The sequence below is a fragment of the Paralichthys olivaceus genome, chromosome 6 (genome assembly GCF_024713975.1).
Source record: "Paralichthys olivaceus isolate ysfri-2021 chromosome 6, ASM2471397v2, whole genome shotgun sequence".
In the NCBI taxonomy this organism is placed as follows: Eukaryota; Metazoa; Chordata; class Actinopteri; order Pleuronectiformes; family Paralichthyidae; genus Paralichthys; species Paralichthys olivaceus.
Window position 1 is genome coordinate 22,908,618 of NC_091098.1, and position 17,213 is coordinate 22,925,830.

Genomic DNA, 17,213 nt, shown 5'->3' on the forward strand with positions numbered 1-17,213 from the left:
ATATATCCAATTGATCCATTGATATTGATTCCCGTCAGAGCAGAGTCGTGTCTGATCTCTGCTTAGGAGGCCACTCATTTAATTATAATCCATCATTCCCTCTCACCCCGGAGTCTCCAGACAGAGTGCTGAGTGGGCGATTGCTCAGAGAATCAATGGTCTAATACTTGTCATTATTTCGAACAACAGATCAGATACAATGCACTCCTGCTTTGAGCGTGTTCTGTTTACTCGTCTCTTATTGTTTGGAGAGGCTGTTTGAAAAATGACTCTGCTGACAGTCACAGGACATTTGGCAGGTTGCGTTTGTGGTGACGCTTGTTGTTGAAAGAGACATGTGTTGCAGCCCGTTTTGATGCATGTGCTGGTGTGCACCTAGTTTGGAATTGCATCCTTGGCACACGGCTTATCTTAACGGCACAGCTACGGCTTAAAGATCCTGCTAATGGTGTAATGGTCACCACTCTGCACCACTCAACATCTCCCACCTCTCCACGCGGAGAGTCATATTAGGAAATACTTTTTAACGATGCATTGATACTGAAGTGGAGAGCTGGTGAGGAGGGTCCTGACAGAAGTTATCACAGCACACACCCGCTCAGCAATCCTTCAGCAATCCTGGAGAGCAGAGCGTGGTAGGTGGGAGGCTCGGTGTAGGAGTGAGGGAAGCAGGAGTAAAAACAGGACTGAGGCGAGTTCTTTGATAGCTGCATTGTTTTGCAGCGAACTTGTTCAAAGAGCATTGCTGAACATGAGCTGCTTGGAGGTTTAGTGCTGTGAGTGAGAAAAACCACATGAAGGAGTTCAGCTAGAGTTCTGCAGGGAGAACCTGCTCTATCCTGCAGTTTTCAACGTTAAAGAGCAAAACAAGGTCGGGTAGCCCAGGTTTAGTGACAAATCACTTTCGACAAGTCACCAGACTGTGCATTGGAATTGTCCGCCTCATTGATTTAATGACACAAGCACAAACCGGCAGGACTCTTATAACTCATCATTTCTCTAGATCCAGTTCACGGATCTTCTTTTCATACAACGGTTCAAAGACAAGACTGAAGCGAAGCTGGTTGATCTACAAAGAGCACATGAACTCAAAAGTTTTTGCCCACGATGGAGAGAGAAACAAGTGGGCTCACAGCTCAGCAACTATCTCCACCTTTAAATCGACTCTGGATTATAACCCTTGAATTGTGACGGAGAGGAGGAGGAAGAGTGACGCAGCCAATTAAACTGTGAATCCTTCGCTAGCAGGGATGAGCTGCGTGTTACTCTGAGGAGAAGAAGTGTAATACACCACCACCCTGCGAATGAGGGTGGGGCTCTCACTCTCCACTCCACAGACAAAGACCCCGGTAGAGAGAGTCCTGGTGTGAGAACTGGTCATCGGGAGCAGGCTGTGGACCGGCACGGTCAAAAGTCACCATGGGGTGCAACATGTGTGTGGTTCAAAAGCCTGAGGAGCAGTACAGGGTCATGTTCCAGGTGAGAACTCAGTCTCCGCTCTTCTGTCTCTCTCTGTCTCTCTCTGTCCCAGAGGTTTTCTTTTCTGTCTTCAAGTCTTCAAGCAAAAGCATTTCTTTGTGTCTCCTCCTCAAACTATTCTTTGTTGTTCTCTCGTGCTGTGGCCCTTTCTTACAGTGATGCTGCAAAACATCAACAACCTCATGATGTTGACACACTCATTTAACCCAATAACATTCTATTAACCAGTTTTTACTCCCAAATACATTTTTTCATAAATCACAGTTATTTATATTGATGGAAATACAATATAAATATAATTATCTTCATTTTTTAATTTAGTTAAAATTGTAATTAAAGTTTAAACATTATGATTGGGTAATTAGAAACCTGATAACAACATGAAAATAATAATACAAGTTATTATTATTATTATTATTATTATTATCATCATCATTATTAATTAAGTGAATCAAACGAGTCAATGCATTCGAGATGACTGTTGGGTTTAATATAAGCTTATTGATAAAGCCTCAGATCATGTGACACATCTCACCTCTGCAAACAAATCTACCTTTTGTGTCAGATCTTTGTTCCTTTCCCAAAATATCATCCCTTGTCCCGCCTTAACGAGAGTATTAATTGCTGTATTGAAGGAGTCATTTAGGGATGACGATACAGATAATTATCATAATGATACTTTGCGGTGATTACAATGATCAGAGTGAAGAGAGCTGAGCTAGATTAGATAAAATGGAGCGATATGCCGGCGTGGAGAGAGTGGAGTGGTGCAGTGCCTCGGAGGCAGCAGGATGGATGGGTTGTTATAGCTGGGCTAAAGTGTTATGGGAGAGAGAGAGGGGTTGCCACGGTTACAGCCTCAGTACCACCTGCCAACTGGGACCACAGACTGTACGTGAGTAAGCTCATCTGGCTGTGCAGTGCCTCAGGACGCCTGTGCTCTGTGACTTCATGATACAAGCGGTGACCGAGAAAAAGTCCCGTGCTTACTAAGCATGGAAAATGCTCAGCACTCGTGGGGAAACTGTGCAACACTTTGAGTATCTGTGGCACCAGGAGCCACAGCTGGGTCTCAGTTGCATGTCACGGTCTGGGCCAGTTAACGGGGCCTCATCTGGTGCCAGAGGCTATGCCAAGAGAGAGAGAGAGAGAGAGAGAGTCTGAGTAGAAGCTCGGTAATAAATCGAGCTGAGAGTCAAAATGGGCAGATGAGAGAGGGGAAAGTCAAGCTGCTTTTCTTTCTTCCGCTCTTTCTTTCTGTTGTTTGCCCTCCGATATCAGAGGTAATTGATTTGAGCGCTTCATGGAGCAGGAGTAAATAGAAAGGTTTGAATGACTTCACACATCTCAGAGGTGGAGCTGAAGACAAGGAGGAGCGATGTGCGATCATAAAACCAGAGCAGGGCCGTAATTCCATAATCTGTGACCTTATCTAACAGGGGGCGGCAGTAACGACACTGGACCGCATGCAGGTCAATGTCTTTCAAAGTGGGAATCAAATTATTCCGCTGTCGTGGTGATGTGAGGTCGGCTGTGCCTTTAGCTTGTGTCTCATCCCAGAGACACTTGCAGCTCTGTCAGACTGAACATGGTTTCCAGACAGGTGTGGTGGGAAGACGGGAGATGATTTGATTGTTGAGCTGTTTTGTGGTGGAGCAGCAAGTCTGCATACACTGTGGTCAGATGAGCCTGGAACAACGATGCTGGCAGAGGAGGCAGAGAGAACAAACGCAGATGGAGCAGGGAAGCGGAGCCAGGGCTCTTGGCTGTGAGATGTTAACTCGAGGATTTAGTCTCATATAAGAAGAATGACATGTCAAGAGGCTAAAAAATGTATAAACAAAAGATCCAAATATGAGAAGCAGCCGAGAGGAGACATGCTGTGTGTCCGCAAAATTAAATCTCAGTTATTAGGTGATAATGATTACGAACATAGCGATTCTTGCTGTGCAGACGGTTCATTAATCCAAAGATCAGGCCAAACAATAGATGGAGGTGTTCAATCATTAAAAAAAAAGGAAATCATCATAAACAAGGACATAATCACATCTCCCGCTACATTTCAGTTGCTTCCCAGGTTGATATTTTCCCTTTAGAGGTGTTGTCCTTAACTAACATACACCTTCAAATTAAGAGGCAGTAACCGAGTCTGTCTCTAAACAATAAATGCAATATTAAGAGCTTTAAGCTGCATCCGGCTGGAAAACCAGGCTGTTACATTGAACTAAATCAAAACACTTGCTTTTCTTGCCAAAGGAATAAAACTCATGCATTATACATCGGGTCTCTGCCTCACATACGCTGGTGCTTGGAACACACCCATTGGCATGTTTCTGATCAGCCTCCTATAGGTCCCATTTAAAAAGACATATTGTTGTTTGCACGATGAATCACTGGCTCGGCTGCAGAGACGCTGTGCACCTCATTTCGAGCCAGGCGTTGCATTCTCCATACATTTAGACACCTGAACTACACACACACACACACACACACACTCATGCAGTAAACCCCTGCCCCCCCGAGCCCTTCAGCCGCTCCCTTCTTTTTTCCTCTACCCCCGTCACTGTAAAGCAGGAGGCTGTTTCCATGGCAACCGGCATCATTAAACAAACCTAATGTGCTTTTATTCACAGTGACACTAAAGAAAGGTATCGATGGTTAAAAAGAAGATGATCAATACAAACCAATGATCAGGTGATATGAGCAGGGTGTGTGTGTGTGTGTGTGTGTGTGTGTGTGTGTCTGTGTGTGTGTGTGTGTGTGTGTGTGTGTGTGTGTGTGTGTGTGTGTGTGTGTGTGTGTGTGAATGGAACAACCATAGGAGGTGGACAAAATAATAGGAATGCACATTATGTTGTTTCATTATGTGTTTCAGAATTATTATACCCGCATCTGTTCCTATTATTTTGGTCACTCAATAGTATTTACAGGCAATACTGTCAATGTGCTTTACTTTTATCATCTTTTCTTCTATTATTTATACATTTTCACATATAACTCCTGCGATTTAGCTTCTACAAGCATTTAATAAACATACAAGATTTAAAAACATTTACTGTTTTAACGTGCAATATTTTTAACTGTTTCAACTGTTATGAAGTTGCTTTTTAATCTGTTTATTATATTTCTGCATCCAATTCCGGATGCCTCACAGGAGGCAGGAGGTTTTTCTAGTCATTCTATAATTCATCCTTTATTTAGAGCCATGTTACAGTGGAAAAGGCATTTAAAGGTTCGAAATGTGAAATCTTCCGTTCAGTGACAGTATTTCTTGTGTCAAGGATTCCTGTTCAAAATGAGGCAGCGGTGAAGTAAAAACGTTTCAAATAAAAATTCATTCAGGGACAAATAACACAAACATACTAAAACACACATGGTAAAAACATTGTTCGATGAAAAGTGAAAAGATGTAGGATGCCTTGCAGCTCATTCCAAGCATGTGGTGCAGCTCTGTTCAGGTAGGTGAGGGAATTGTCCATGACGATCGTGAATATTGGACGAAGCAACAACAGACTAGATAAGTATTGTAGATTGTGAACCCTGTGCAGCTGCTCATTCATCACAAATATCACACAGTCTGGGTGGAAGCATGTTTGGGCTCCAGGCGACACACAAAAAGGATGTTGATGGAGAGTTTCTGTCATCAATCATTAAATATACAGGAGTGGCAGAATAAAGAGGGTGGAGGGCGTTGTTGTGAGGTCACATATTCTGGGACACGATTTTAAAATCTTCCACATGCTCTTTTTTTTTAAGCCTTGCTCGTTTTCCCATCATCACCACAACAATGACTCTGGCCACATGAATGAGGAATTTATAGCCAAATCTTGAATTTTTATCGTCTCCATACTCCCACTGAGACCTGTTAGCATCATCACCATCATTTTCAAAGAACGTCTGCGCCGCCTTTTAAATCAGTATCTTCCCACTGTGATCAGCTCATAATTGGCCCACCCCTCCCTGCCTGCGTATTCAAATGAGATGGGTGGTATCGGACAACAGGGGCTGTAATCCGAGTGGGTCAACTCCGTCTCAAGAATAATTGATTTTCTGAGGATGTGACTGCTGCGGCCTTCAAAGTGCAGGAGATGAGAGAAATCAATTACAGAACAAGTGGAATTCAATGGGTTTGGGGGGGGGGGGGGAGCAGGTTTCAGTCGTGGAGGAGCAAAGACTGAGGCCTCGCTCCAGATTAAGGTTGTGTCTGTGGGATAATGTGCAGCCGATTACTGTTGAGTTAGACGTCACCTTCCCTGGCTTCCCTCAGCTCAGCCTCTTGTACGCAGCATTAATTTGCTCCTTAACGGGTTTTCAGCTAAAAGCTAATTATGCATCAACATCTTGATTCCACATCGTGTGTGTTTACATACAAGTGCTGAACCCAGAGCCAGACTCGCTCCCAATTTGCATTCACACAAGGATTCCTTGAAAGCTTGTTTTCAACGTTTCTCCTGCATCATTACCCTCCCCTCACCTCCCATCCTCCCCTCACCCGTGCACTCCTCTGGTGTCTCTCCTCCTTTGGTTTCTCTCTCTACACTTTGAACTTTTTTTTTTTTTTTTTTTGCATCTCTTTCATCTCTACACCATCTCTCCCCCTCCACCCAACCCTCAGCTCCGCAGCCGCCACCGCCCAGTCCCCTGCTGCGAATTTGAAGGCTTCGCCATTTCTTCAGAATTTCAACTCTAATTTTCAACACAAACACGAGGAATGAGGGTGGGGGTCTGGGGACGGGCGTGGGGCTCAAATAGAGCACCTGTGTGCAATGACCTACTAACCCAGAGATAATAGAGAACAGCACGTGTAAGAGTGTAATCCATTCTCCATCAAGTCAGAGCCGGAGAGCTGTCCAATGCACAACAGCCATTACCCTGCATGAAGTCCTCTTCAAAGCACCTCTCATTGATAATGAATGAGAACCCCCCCCACCACCCTCTCCCCGCTCTCAGTATTCATACCTGTCACTCATGACCTCATGGAGCAGTTTCCTATTAGCCCGTCTCTGATCCTGCAGAGCTCGGCCGTGTGGTCACGAGCACAAAGCGCCTGAAATAAAAATGCACTTTGACGAGGAATGTTCAGGTGTGTTTTCCACATGCAAACTACACACAGTGTTAATTCCTTCAGCACTCACAGGCCGAGCAGAGAGGACGCACCTCATCCGTCTGCAGGAGAAGAGACTCATTAAGAGAGACAGATAGATTTATGGAGGGACATTATAGAGTGAGGAGGGACAAGCACACACCAGGAGATGGACTGCCCGAAATAGATGGAAATGGAGTATTGCGAGTTTTCATCTCCAGGGAAGGGACAGGGCAGACAGAACTGCTGAGGCAGCACGGCCGAGGAACGACAGAGTGTGGAGCAAACAGGAGAGAGAGAGAGAGAGAGAAAGCAGGGGTGAACATGAGCAGACGGAGGGAATGTGAGCTTGGAAACACAAACTGAGGAAAGATGGACAATAGAGGAGAGGTTGTGGTGAGAGAACCAAATATGAAGAAAAAGAAAATAGGAGATAAATGTGTTTCTGTCCTCGGCCTCACAGGGGAACACTGATTTGACATGCAATTACTGGAAGGGGACCAGAGCAGAGAAGAGAGAGGGAGTGGGAGAATGAAGGAGGGCGGAGAACGAGAAACATGTGGAGACAGCCAAGGTCAGCGACTGTGCACAACATGAATGAGACTCCACAAAGACCGTCTGGCTCGGTAGCTCTTATAAAAACCATGTTGCTCTCGGTCTCACTGGGAATGAAATCACACGACAATGAGAGGAGTGAATGTTTCATTCTGTGAGTGCAGTGTCTCCGCTGGTTTTCAGACATTGGGCGGTTTTCAAAGCCTTAAATATAATTTACAAAAGTCCTCTCAAGGTTTGTTCCATGTGTTTCCCATTTTTTCTTTTGGTTTATTCTTGCCTGATTTCAGGGTCTGAGGATGGAGGCGTTCATAACCTGCATATGAACATTTTCACTTGTTTTATGGAGTTTCAGTAGCAGACTTAGATTTTTACTACTGCTATCCACAGTAGCTACAATTTTAATTTATGAATCATTTGAATTTAATCAGTTTCCCTGTTTTTGCCCCTGGCTGGGTTCAGTCTGTATAAATTTAAATAATTAGTGTTATTTTACGCTGAATTATTGTATTTTACCGCTGGGGAGTATTTGGAATTTATATATAGGTATAATAATAAATAGCTCAAATTATAGGCCCATACTGATTATCCATTTGAGTTCTTTGACTGGTATATTGAGTATTGAACCAGTTTTACATTTTATTAGAAAGGTATTTAACTGCAACCATCTGAAATATAGTGACAACGATTTACTAGCATAGAGTCGATACTGCTCTGCTAACGCTAATGTTTAGCAGGTATAATGCTCACTTCCATGCTATGTGCGTTAGCATGCTGTCAGACGAGAGAGTATTAGGACCACAGTGACGGGAAAAAATTATGATGTCACCAGAATAAAGTTGCATTTGAGGAAAAAAGTCATAATTTTCAAGAGTCAAAAAAAACAAAAACAATAAGGAGAATCTGCTTCACTCCCAAAATCTTGAACCAGTCCCACAGACACGTAACCCATGGTAACGTCACAGTCGACCACAACCAAACATTTCCTCCTCCACTAAAGAAGCAATGTCCCCCGAGCGTGTGATTCTGTCTTTGGCACAGACTCTATTTCTCACACAATCTTTTTAAAGTCTTATAATAATGTGCTGCTGATGAGTGTTTTCTTATTCGTGGAGCCTAAACTAAAAATAAGAAGCTTTACGTTCCCAATTTTAATTGATCTTATCATATTCCTGCTTTAATATTTACTCTCTTAATATTATAATTTCCTTATCTTAGAATTCCACTTTTACACTATATACGTATAATGACGACATTACTTTATTCTTTATTCTTGGAATCTCTTTGTGCTCTGTTGTACTAACATTGGCTGATAAACAGGACTGACTGTCTTTAGTTAAACAAACCCAGCCCCAGTTTGTGCTTCTCATTTATTAACATTAGCACAGATTTAGGTCACGGAGATAAATAGTGTGTCTGTAGGATAATTATCCAACCATGTTAAGCAAAACCTGTTTTTCCAAGTGTACCCTCATATTCCCCAAAGACTCATCAAATCATCAGGAGGGAAAATATTATAATAAAAAAATGAATTCCCAATTTTTTAAAAACTTTAATAATGTTTGGTAATAGCCTTCATGAGATGCATAAACTGGAGCTGAAATTATCCAACAAATTATGAAACAGCTTTAACGAGGCCACTGAATTAATCTCAAAGTGCATGACAGTTTCAGCTTTAGTAACCCTGAGGTCAAACTCCTACATTTCTTCCTCAGATTCATTTTCAAGAAACTTTAATTTTTAATCCTCTCGTTCTCTAAACCAACAGTGACATGAAATCTTGTGACGCACCGTTATAGTCCCACTGTATATGTCAGAACCTTTTCAATTCACTTTCAGGGCCCGGAGTGAGTGAGTGAGTGAGTGAGTGAGTGGGAGGGAGGGAGAGATGAAAATGTAACGTTCAATGTCTCAACTTGTTTTATTTCTCACAATCAAAATGTCTGAAAGTGTGAAGTCCCAGCACAAATGATATTACAATAATTTCTTAGTGAAGCTCCTCCTGCTTCTCTCACAGTAGATTCTCTGGAATATAAATACGTTTTGCTTTTTAAATGTATTTGCAGAAAAAAAAAAAGCACCATGTCAAATTCAAACAAAAGAAAGATAACAAGCGCTCAGAATTAATGTAAAATGGAAATACTTTTTTTTTTTTTTTTATCTCTGTGAGTATATTAACTTGAATTTGTGCTTTTCCTCTCAGGTCCTTTTCTTTATGAAGAGAAGTTCACAGCGACTGTTTTCAAACCGCTCACAGTTTGAATTAGTTTCTAACGCCACTGTTGTCCTGCTCTCTCTCCCTCTCTCTCCACAGAAGGGTCACAACATGCTGTGCTCTCTCGACGCTGACGGTCGATTAAAGGTCTTCATAGCTCCCTTGTTCTGCTGCTTGATGTGATGTGGTGTCAAAACCCTTTTATATAAACCCCCCGTTTTTTGTCACGGTCTCTGTGCGTCAGTAGAAAACACATCAGGCCTAAAATGAACTCACACGTCTGATGAACTGATTCGTGTAGTTTGCTGCTGACTGATGCTCTTTATTTTAGGTGTGTAGCTGTAGTTCTCCCTCGTGTTCCTGTTTAACTAACCTCCTGTCTGATCAAACTTCTGTCCCCGTCTTCTCCTCTTCTTCTTGTTCTTCACGTCTGCATCTTTCTGTTCCACCTCTTTTTTAGTTTTTCTCTGTATCATGTAGGTAAAATGAAATGTAGCCATAATTTTACATCATCTTCCCCCTTCATTTAAATCCCTCTTCCTCTTCTCCTCCTGCTCTCCTTGACTATTTTTTGTTTTCCAGGTGAATGGGAAGGAGCTGTCCCGCCTTTCCACGGACCCCACCCTGGACATGCGGGACCCTGTGCTGTCCAACATACTGAGGCGGGGGGCTCGCAGACGGGCGGGTCTGGCGGGAGCTCCTGGAGGGTTAGTGCCTCTGACCATGGGCATGGCCGACTGTGTAGACAGCTGCACCCAGACAGACATCAGCTTCCAGCATATGTTGACCCTGGGAAAGAGCAGCCAGCATCCCTGTGGTGCTCCTCCCCCGCCCGACCCTCCGCCATCCCCGCCGCTACCACCCCTACTGGAGCCATATCTACTCAATGAACTGTGAGTACGAGTGTTACAGCCCTCTGCAGCAAGTCCTCCTGCCAGTCCAGAACTCATCTTGTGGTTCTAGAAGTCCAGACCTAAAGATTTTAAGCTTCCCAACCATTGTGTCCTCTCATCCTCAGCTTCATAGAGCCTGTGTACTATGACCCCACCGACTACTTCGATATCGCTCAGCATGAAGTGGACCGGCAGGACGAGCTGGAATATGAGGTGAGAGCCCATCAGTGACTCAAACTCTGCTGCCCCGTTGTTCTCTGTCTGACATCCTCTCCACCCTCTCTCCACCTGCACCAGGAGGTGGAGCTGTGCAAGTTCCGTCAGCAGGATAAACTCGGGCTGACGGTTTGTTACAGGACCGATGACGAGGAGGACCTGGGGATATATGTAGGAGAGGTGAAGGCATTGTGTTGAAATGACAGTCTCTTAAAAAATATATTCAATATTTTGATTCTCCTGAACAAATCCTTTTTTTGATTTGTTTCCAGGTGAACCCAAACAGTATTGCTGCAATGGATGGCCGCATCCGCAAGGGAGACAGAATACTACAGGTGCAGCAGGAGCCAATAACAGCAACAATATAAATAGTGAAAATAATAATAACAAAACCCTTAGTTATATAGTACTTCTCTTAACAATTTTACTAAGTACTTTACAAGGAAGAAACTATGCAAAATAAAACAATAGAATATAAATAAATAAATAGGATTAGTCTGTGTAAATAAGAGCCAATGTGAGTCATTTTTAAAAGATTTCATAATAAAAGTTTTGAGAAAGGGTTTAGTGCATTGGAGCAGTCAAGGCGAGATTATAGAAAAGCATATACAACATTTTGCACATCTGCAATTGATTGAAATATGATGAAACAGGGCTTTAAAATTAGAGTTTTAAGTCAAAGTGCAAAGATTCCTCCCAGTCGGCTTATTATTCAACAGATGGGAAATTAGCCGCAGCTAAGCAGGTGGGACTGAAGCAGAATGAACGTAGACTTAGACATACAAGAAAAACAGAAAAGCACTGGAAACTAGAAGATGCTCGCAAAAAGGCTAAACTGAAAAAACAAAGAAAACACTGGACAAGAAGACGACACGGGAAAATCAGAACAAAACTGTGAAAAAACCAACAACAAACTGAGACAAAGGGAAACACAGAGACTTATATACAGAGGGAGGCCGGGATGACACAGGTGAAACACATGAGGAACAGGTGCAGACAATCACAGGGGCGGGAAGCTAAGCTAGAGCCACACTGAACACAGAACTCAGAATGAACACAAATCCAAACACAAGGAAAACACAGGTAAAAGTCAACAAACAAAAAGAGTCCATTATCAACATGACAAAAATCCCCAAACTCTTGACCTCAGAGTCCCAGAGTCTTGAAAACTCAGGATTTAATGTGAGCGGCAGGCAGAAGAATCATCTGTATGAAAATGATAAAATGAGAGAATATATCATGGACACTTCAGACCTTTTATATGCTCAATGAAAGCAGCGTCTTAGATAACCTCTGACCTGCATTAGAGCTGGAGTCACTTTTAACGCACCCTCACTCCAGGAAATGACTAATAGTGCCCCATTTATTCTGAAGTCATTCATAAGTGATTAGATATCATTACCAATGCTATTAAGCTTAGGAGAGTTTTTTTTTTCAGTGTTGTAATTCTAAAGAAAAAACCATTTCCTAAAATGAGTGATTTAATTGAATCTAGCTTTGGTGCAAAAGGATCTTTCATTATTAGCTCAACTTATTCTCTTCCTGCAAACAGATAAATGGAGTGGACATCCAGGACAGAGAGGAGGCGGTCGCTATTCTCACCAGAGAGGACAGCACTAACGTCTCCCTGCTCCTCGCACGACCCGAGATAGAGGTGAGGAAATTGGATATTCAGTCCACAGAGAGCGCTGCAAAGCTCCATCTGAACGCTGACCTAAAAAAACCTTCTTCTTTTTCAATTATTCTACATTGGCTGTATGACGGTGGAGCTCCATATCACCGCTCAGTCGTGAGATTGCAGGACACAGAAAGAACAAATGAGAAAGAAAATAAACTGGAAACGATAGAATGTCTCTCAGTGGAGCACACACGTCTGCCAAGGCCCAACAGTCCACTTACAGTCAACCAGGCTGCGATAAATTTCACATATTCATACATATCAGTTCCCTGAACATGTCTGATTATCTTCATCAAGATCCAGAAATTATTCCCTGGGAAATCAGTGAAACACAACAACAACACCCTCTCGCAATATTAAATACGTGATTAACGAAAGAAAAACAAACTCCTGGATCTGATTCTGCACCATAACTTAACAAGTTCTTCTTTGACCCATGACAGATAGATAGTTAGATAGAAAGATGGATAGATAGATAGATAGATAAACACAAAGACGGGCAGTGATACTGACACAGGGTAGCGGAAGGCATTGACAAGCAAGTGGAGAGATCGAAATCTGTTCGCTGAAATTTTGCAGCTTAAATAAACCGCCAAATTGGCAGGTTGTGCATGATGGAGGATTGTGGAGAGGGAGGCACGTCACATGTTTAGAGCAGCACAGATGGAGCTGACTGCCTGAACTAGCTGGCGAGCGTCGCTCCATTAGATTCATATTTCTATTTGGATCAGCACAAAATTCTAAACGCTCAGTATTTCATCAAGATCCATGAATTATTCTTCGAGGATCAAAATTGAATCGTCCCTTCGTCGGGTTACGCTTCCACACGGAAATCACTTCAGTTGTTTTTGTGAAATCCTGCTTAGAAACAATCCAACAATCCAACCAACCAACGGACAGGGATGAAAACATAAGCTCCTCAGTGGAGGTAACGAGGAAGAGTGTGGTTCTCAGCTTCGTCCAACGCTGCACGTTGTCGATGAGAACATTGATAGCATGAATAAACAGGCGAAGACAAATAGTGCTTGTATTCACTGTGCTAATGTGGCGCCGCTTTGTTTCCCTCAAGGTCACTGTTCCAGGACATGAGGACATTCTAACACACACCGGGCACACACTCCTGCCAAATGACTTGTAAATACACAACCCGACACATGTCGGACCAATGAAATGGGTTTTCATTGCATTGTTAAAAAAAAAAAACATGCTGCAGATGGAGGGAGGAGGTCTGTGAGAGAATACAAGGATCTGTATGCAGGCTGCATTCGTACAGATGGAGCTAGAGGGCAGATTTAAAAGGCCCTCATTAAAACAGTCTTAAGTCAAAGGTGTAGACTCACACACACACACACACACACACACACACACACAGACACACACACACGTAGCCGCTCCTTTCTTCAAATATGTCCTTGTTTTTGGAGAGAGGAGCACTACCTGTGAGAGGCCGACGAGTGTTATATTACCAAGGCACAGTCCCACATTAAGATTCAAGAGTGAGGAGGGAGAATCATCAGAGGGAAATGCACAAGCCCAGATTAAAGCTGGATCTGTTGTCTTAGGGGAGAAGGGGAGAGAAGTGAAGGGGATCGTCGAGGAATAAGAGCGAAGAAGACGATAATCAATGCTTCATCTTTGCAGTCGACACCCAATTCACAGCCAAATCAAACCAATTAGCCGAACTAAACTGCACTGCGAGGAGAGGAGGGTTCGCTAATGTGAGCTCAAGCATTTGCATTATATCTGATCAGCGTCTGAGCAGATGCCAATCAGAATAGAAGAGTAAACACATTAGAGACAACAACAAATATTGAGATTGGATCACTCTGGGTATCCTGGATGGATATTTCATCCTCTAATACCAAAAAATATGAAACTAATCTCATCTCAATCAGATAGAACGTGGTCAAAGTTTCCCGAGTTACATCCGAATAGTGATTTTTCATGTTACTGACAATTCATTCAACGGGAGCTAAAAGCTGTAGCAGTCTCAATACTCCATCTAGTGGCAGAAAAGAATATTAATCTTTGGTATCAGTGTTCAAATGTGCTGCAATCAACATTAAATCTGCTGTAATCAGTAGAACCATCTAGTTTTGCAGCCTCCTCACTTCTATGCAACAATCTCAGTGTCTTTCTGCTCCTGTAACTTTTCTATTTTCAGTTTTTTTGAACCCCTCTGAATCCACACTTTAATCTGCACAGCAAAGTTAGCAACTAGCTGTCATATTGTGTCATCTGTAGTCACCCCTAACAGAGGCTCTGACCCAGGGGCCCTCGGACCTCTGACCCAAAGAGACCACAAAATCAGTAAATGCTCGTCTAAAGCTGTGAAGATATTTCATGTTTAGCACCAACACAGTTTCCTCTTCTTTTTTCTCCTCCACATTGACCTTGACGTCTCCACACCTCTCAGAACGACAACCAGCTGGACCAAGATGAGCTGGACCTGGAGCCCCTGGACAACGCTGTCCATCTGCCCAGCAGCCACAGAGTGAGGTCCAGCACCTCCGTCCTGGGTGCTGGAGCAGGCGGTGTTGCAGGTGGAGGTGTACTAGGCGGTCACAGCCGCTCTATAAGCAGGGATTCACCTGATTTGCTCCAGACGGTGCTGAGCAACAGCCAGGAGCTGGACAGCGGGGTGGGCCGTACAGACGAAAGCACACGTTATGAGGAATCGTCAGAACATGACCTCCTGGGAGACGACCACACTAGCGCCCCCAATACAAACGCCACCAACACGCCGGGCAGCATGCGGAAGTTTTTGTCTGGTAGAGGAGATACTCCGCCCTTGCTGCACTCCCAGGACCTCCAGTTCAGCACTGACTCCCTCTTAGGGCTGGACTGTGTAAACGGTGGAGGGCTGGAGCAGGTGGAGCGACTGGAAAGGACATACGTGGCAGATCCTGTGAGGATGATGATGCCTGGGCTGACAGAGGAGGAGTGTGAGAGGTACAAAGAGCTGCTGGAAATCAAGTTTTACTACGAGAAGAACAGTGACGCTCTGCTGCTGCTGGGAGGCCAGGGGCCGGAGCAAGAAGGCGGGAGTGTCGCACTGGACGTGAATAGGAATGAGAGCCTGACGCAGCATGAGATGGCTCTTTTGGAAGAGGAATTGCGTCACTTGGAGTTCAAGTGTCGTAACATCCTGAGGGCGCAGAAGATGCAGCAGCTGCGGGAGCGATGTCTGAAGGCTTGGCCTCTAGAGGACAAGAACGGAGCGAGTGCAGGTGCTGGACGCTTGGACATTTGTGGGACTTTGGCCAATGAGGAGTCCTGTCACCACGCTCTCTCAGATATCAACGAGCTTCCAGAGAGGGAGCGCTCCGATAAGGACAGTACGAGTGCCTACAACACTGGAGGGGAAAGTTGCAGGAGCACCCCTCTGGTCAATGAACAGTACCCATCACCCTCTACACAGAGCCTGGAAGGAGGAGAGTCTCTTTGTTCAACTTTCACTAGGCAGAGAGAGAGGGGGACCAGGGACGGAGCACAAACAAACCTGAACCAACCCTACTCTAACACCCACAGAAGAGCAGCAGACACTAAGACATCAAGCCCTGGAGCTAAAGTCAGGTCCCTGTCTCGAGATGGGGGAACTAGGAGGGGCTCAGATGGAGGGATGAGACGTAACCCTAAAGCCAACGGGACAGCAGAGAGGGCTGGTGGACGCAGCGCAGAGAACAGCCCCTACCTGTCCCGTCGACAAACTGAAACAAAGCCTCCTCACCGCTACCTGAGCTGCATGCAGCTGAGGTCTCCCTCCACATCTGAGCAGCTCTGTGGTGTCAGAGAGACTCCCAGAGAAGGAAGCATGGAGACTGAGGGTGACGACAGCCCGATGAGCTTGGGTAGCACATGTAAAGGCGTGGCCCAGGCCCCAGGTGCTGTACCATTACCCTTGTCCCCCTCTCTGATGCCTGCCTCCCCTCGTATGGAGTGGAAGGTGAAGATACGCAGTGACGGCTCTCGCTACGTGGCCAAACGGCCCGTGAGGGATCGCCTACTGAAGGCACGCGCCATGAAGATCCGAGAGGAGCGCAGCGGCATGACGACGGACGACGACGCCGTAAGTGAAATGAAGATGGGCCGTTACTGGAGCAAAGAGGAGCGTAAGCAGCAGCTGCAGAAGGCCCGCGAGCAGCGGCGGCGTAGAGAGTTTATGATGCAGAGCCGTCTGGACTGTCTGAGGGAGCGCGAGAGGGAGCAGGGCGGCGGTGGCTGTCAACAGGGGGAGACACACCAGCAGGAAGCCAACTCTATCCTGGAGCTTTGCCACCGCAGGAGCATGAAGAAGCGCAGTCGCAGAATTCTGGACAACTGGATCACGATTCAGGAGCTGCTGGCTCATGGGAGCAGGTCTGCAGATGGGAAGAAAGTCTACAACCCGCTGTTATCTGTCACCACAGTGTGAGACTGTGGCATCCGTCTGCAGGGAGGCAGCATCGATCCTAAACACATGTCAATGATGGTCATTGAACGTAGCATCGGCCCAAATCTGAAATGTTTAAACAAGCACATGACTGCGACTGCGACTGCAGCAACAGTCAGTATCACGTCCTCCTTAACAGAAAGACAAAACACACTTTAAACCACATTGAATATGCTTGGTTGAATGGGCCTGAAAAAGTCAGGGAAAGGCTTTTACCCATGTTTACATGTCAAATGCGAAGAATGTGATTCTTTCTATCTTCATCTGAACAGACTTAAGAGACAAACACATTAGCAACCTTTTCAGAGGGAATCCAGCCAGAGAGCTGCAGCAAGACAAAGACGCACATCGTCATTCATGTTGTGTCTCGTTACATAAAGAGGAGATGCTCTGTGAGATGGCACCACCTGCTGTTAGACTGTTACACAAATGGTGGAGAACTGAATGTTTTTTTTTTTTTAATCTTTACAGGCCTCTAACAGGTTTTTATGAGTGACAGAACAGATAAGAGTCATGGGGAATCATGCAGCTGTGAAAACTCGATGAGAAAAAGCCACTTCCGTGCCAGATAACTGTAAATGTAGTGTCCACACAGGACTTTTGATTAAGCACATTTTCAAAGCAACATTGTTCCAGTTGATGTAGTTGAGACATTTTCTTCA

At 44.6% G+C, this 17,213-nt stretch overlaps 1 protein-coding gene across 2 annotated transcripts; it reads left to right on the forward strand.

Moving 5' to 3' along the window:
* The first annotated feature begins 1,280 nt into the window (after positions 1 to 1,280).
* Positions 1,281 to 16,685, forward strand: LOC109634999 (PDZ domain-containing protein 4-like). Of its 2 annotated transcripts, XM_020095875.2 has the most exons (8): positions 1,281 to 1,479; positions 9,432 to 9,479; positions 9,915 to 10,225; positions 10,351 to 10,438; positions 10,523 to 10,621; positions 10,714 to 10,776; positions 11,994 to 12,095; positions 14,536 to 16,685. In XM_020095875.2, exons 1-8 carry the CDS (start codon positions 1,420 to 1,422, stop codon positions 16,531 to 16,533), a joined length of 2,769 nt encoding a protein of 922 aa, XP_019951434.2. In that variant the 5' UTR covers positions 1,281 to 1,419; the 3' UTR covers positions 16,534 to 16,685. The 2 variants fall into 2 exon arrangements, with proteins under 2 accessions (XP_019951434.2, XP_019951435.2); XM_020095876.2 differs by lacking the exon at positions 9,432 to 9,479.
* The last annotated feature ends 528 nt before the right edge of the window (positions 16,686 to 17,213 follow it).

Coding starts and splice junctions, on each gene's coding strand:
- LOC109634999 (XM_020095875.2), top strand. CDS start 1,420: ATGGGGTGCAACATGTGTGTGGTTCAAAAGCCTGAGGAGCAGTACAGG. Junction 9,480..9,914: donor ACGCTGACGGTCGATTAAAG/GTCTTCATAGCT, acceptor TTTGTTTTCCAG/GTGAATGGGAAGGAGCTGTC. Junction 10,622..10,713: donor TGGGGATATATGTAGGAGAG/GTGAAGGCATTG, acceptor ATTTGTTTCCAG/GTGAACCCAAACAGTATTGC.